The sequence below is a fragment of the Mustelus asterias genome, chromosome 26, assembly GCF_964213995.1.
Source record: "Mustelus asterias chromosome 26, sMusAst1.hap1.1, whole genome shotgun sequence".
Taxonomy (NCBI): domain Eukaryota; kingdom Metazoa; phylum Chordata; class Chondrichthyes; order Carcharhiniformes; family Triakidae; genus Mustelus; species Mustelus asterias.
Window position 1 is genome coordinate 34,036,283 of NC_135826.1, and position 3,776 is coordinate 34,040,058.

At 41.6% G+C, this 3,776-nt stretch overlaps 1 protein-coding gene across 1 annotated transcript; it reads right to left on the bottom strand.

The window, feature by feature from the left end:
* Positions 1 to 500: 500 nt before the first annotated feature.
* On the bottom strand, positions 501 to 2,933 carry LOC144479748 (nuclear factor interleukin-3-regulated protein-like). Its single transcript, XM_078198782.1, has one exon. The coding sequence runs from the start codon at positions 2,931 to 2,933 to the stop codon at positions 1,878 to 1,880; it is 1,056 nt and encodes a 351-aa protein (XP_078054908.1). The 3' UTR covers positions 501 to 1,877.
* Positions 2,934 to 3,776: the final 843 nt, after the last annotated feature.

Sequence of the window (3,776 nt, forward strand, 5' to 3'; positions counted from 1 at the left end):
CCACTTCAGAATCCCATTGAAAATTCAGCCATCGAGGTCTGAACTCAAAAATGAATCACATTCACTTTGATCGGGCACTAGAGGCTTTCTACTTTATATGAATTATGTCATAGCACCTGCCCCTGCCTTTGGGAAAAATGTAGAAAGCAACAATGAAAATAATTGTGGAACCTGGCAACTGGATTTAAAAAGGCATTAATTTAATTCTCAATTTATTCTCTATTCATCTGAAATAATTTCAGTTACATCTTTAACAGGTAGAAATGTGCTGCAGCAAGGTCAGATTCTCTGGCATATATCTCAGCCAATGTCTAAGATACTTAGCTGAAGTATTTCCATCTTTTCATGCAATAATTAACTGATACACAACTGCAAACTGAATAGCTAAAGCTTTAAAATAACAGCAAAATAACTATTAAAAAACTCAAGGTCTCTTCACTTCTCATTCCAAGACGTTGTTAAAAGATCTTTTCACAAAAATGAACATGTGATTTAGAAATATTTCTGTTTAATCAATGAATTGTCATAGGGCAATGATCACTGAATAATTGCTTTATAAATCCATAAAATTGCCATTTTTATAAATCTTTTTATACAATCTGGACACCTTTTTCTACTTTACACGGAGATTGTTACATTTTAGGTAATTAAACATCAATACAAGGAAAATGTCAAAACAGCATCAAAAACAAATACATGAAAGATATTTCTGTAAAGGTTTATTTTACATATTTAAGATAACTAATTTACTCACATCTAAAGTATTATGAATGATACAGATTGCAACAAGAAAAAGTGAGTTTAAAGAAAATAGCCATATTCCAGGCTTTATTCCTGAGCATCTCAACTCAAGATGAAGATAAATAACTCATCAGCTTCAGACGACTGAACTCATCATCTTCAGACTAGTGAATGGAATAAGTCAGCCAAGGCACTCACTAAATTCAAAGCTAAGAAATTACTCTTGATAATATCAGCGATGAACAAAGCTGTCAATTCTTTTGACAAAGTTTTTGGCCAGTAATTTTTAATATTAATGATGGACAGCCATTTCTAGGTTTGCGTCAGCAGCGTCAAGTCTATTTTTGACTACTCTCTGATTCAAATAGCCTGCCACTCATTATATGGGATGATATGGTACAGAGAACTATTAGCATACATGGAACTGTATTAGAACTAAATTTAACACCTTCTGAAGAAATCATGTATATCAAATCCTCACATGTCAATATGCCTACCTTTCTAATGAACATTTTTTTCCCAATAGTTTGTTTTTGTTTATGCAGTGCATACAAATGTAAACATATCAGATTGGATGTGGCACTAAAAAGGATAGTCACGAAAAAGCTATTGGCAGCAACTTTAATATTATTATAACGCTACAAGAATCTACTTCAAAATTCTCCATCCTATTTCTCACCATTATTAACAAATCTGTAAATGCATTTTACTAAAGTGATTTCAGTAAAGCTTTCCTTGTTTACAGTATTGCTAATAGTGATCGGAGAAATAGGCTCGTGGTATAAATGAAGTAAATTTATTAATAGGCACATTTAACAAATGCATAGTAGCTACAATTTAATTATTATTCTTTGTCGCTAAAAGCATACTTCCTAAACTGCTCCTCCTACCAATATCACAGTACCAAGGCTAAAAAATATGAATCCATCAAAAGTTCAAGAATAAAAGTAAAAATAGGAGTGGGCCATCCAGCCCTTCAAGCCTTAAAAATTTCCTTTAACTTGCTGTACAAATTAAGACTATAGTTTTTTTCAAATAGGATTTTTTTTTAAAAAGTATATTATTCAGGAAAATAGTACTGATAAACATTGAATAAACTCAGTTCAATAGATAGTCATGATTGATGAAACCTTCAATTAAACTGAATGACAAATAGATAATGGAATAACAGGTTTAAATGCTGCTTTGTAATTGCTAACACCTCCACAAAACTTCACATCTATGTCTCTAATCTCAGTCAATGAGGCACTTCTAGTCTTTGCAAGGCCGGGTCCATCCTTCCAGGACATCTCCAGATCAAATTCTGCATCACCCTTTTCTTCTTTCGCAATCATTGATTTGGCCTTAATTCTCAGTTTGTGAGGAAGGGCAGAATTATTTGACTTGGAGCGTGTGCGGCATTCAAATCTGCAGTTATTCCCAGGAGAGAAAGGATGCATTTTGGGGACCTGCTGTTCATCTTCTGCGTCGTCTTCTGACTCTCTTTTATTGCCCGGCTCGGTTCCATTTGGAGAAGCACTCGAGGGCCTGTAATGGGAATAGGTTTCATTGAACGTGTGGGGGTATCCGGAATATATTAACTGGTTCAGCGAAGTTTTGTGTATAGTGGGGTGCTCAGTCGAAATGTCCAAGAGGTGTTGCGTGTGCGCTCGAAAGAAGACGGGGCTGGTGCGTTGGGTGTGGAGTGGGCTGCTCTCTGGGGTATGTGGGGAAGAGGAGTCAATGGGATGGACAGGCGCCTGTCCTGAGGTGTACCACATGCGGTTGTGGCAGTCGCTCTCCCTCAGAAACGGGGGGTCCAGCTCCAGAAAGTGAGGGTCCATCTCGATGGCCCGCTGCCGGGCGAAGTACTTCTGCATGCAGCCTTGCAGGACCTGGGCTTCGTGGGCGTAGGCCGTGGGGCTGATGAGGCCGCACCTCACCTTGAGGGTGAGCAGCTCGGCCCGGAGGCAGGCGTTCTCCTCGTTGAGCGCCAGCATCTTGCTCTCCAGCACCAGGTCGTTGAAGCGCCGCTTCTCCCGCGACCGTTTGGCGGCCTCGTTGTTCTTCCGCCGCTTCTCCCAGTACGAGGCGTCCTTCTTCTCCTCGGGCATGAACTCTCTCTTCCTGCGGGAGTTCAGCTTGCCCTTGAAGCCGCCGCCTTTCAGTGGCCTGGGCTCCCGCTCCACCATGGCGTCGAGTGTGGACAACATGGTGTGGCTTTGGCGGGCGCGGCCTTCGCTCAGGGCTGGTGGGTGTGTGTGTGTGTGTGTTTTCCTCAAATCACCCTCTCTCACTTTTATTTCTATCCACACGGGACTCTGGTGATTGTCAGGGAGCCGGCAGTGACTCGCACTTCCATCCGTTGATAGCCAGGTGACTCCATCTAGCCGCCCAACATGGCGGCGCCTCCCTCAGCCGCCAACGGCTGCTGCACATGCGCACTTCTCACAGTCTGTTTCCAACTTGTATAGGAACCTTGGCACTTTCTTCCAAACTTTCTACAGGGGCCTTGGCACTTGTTTCCAAACTTTCTACAGGAGCATTGGCACTTTCTTCCAAACTTTCTACAGGAGCCTTGGCAATTGTTTCCAAACTTTCTACAGGAGCATTGGCACTTTCTTCCAAACGTTCTACAGGAGCCTTGGCACTTGTTTCCAAACTTTCTACAGGAGCATTGGCACTTTCTTCCAAACGTTCTACAGGAGCCTTGGCAATTGTTTCCAAACTTTCTACAGGAGCATTGGCACTTTCTTCCAAACGTTCTACAGGAGCCTTGGCAATTGTTTCCAAACTTTCTACAGGAGCATTGGCACTTTCTTCCAAACTTTCTACAGGAGCCTTGGCACTTTCTTCCAAACTTTCTACAGGAGCATTGGCACTTTCTTCCAAACTTTCTACAGGAGCCTTGGCACTTTCTTCCAAACTTTCTACAGAAGCCTTGGCACTTTCTTCCAAACTTTCTACAGGAGCCTTGGCACTTGTTTCCAAACTTTCTACAGGAGCTTTGGCACTTTCTCTCAATTTACAACAGGAGCCTTGGCACTTGTTTCCAA

Bases quoted from the DNA above. Each gene is read 5' to 3' on its own strand.
- LOC144479748 (XM_078198782.1), bottom strand. From the start codon at position 2,933: ATGTTGTCCACACTCGACGCCATGGTGGAGCGGGAGCCCAGGCCACTG.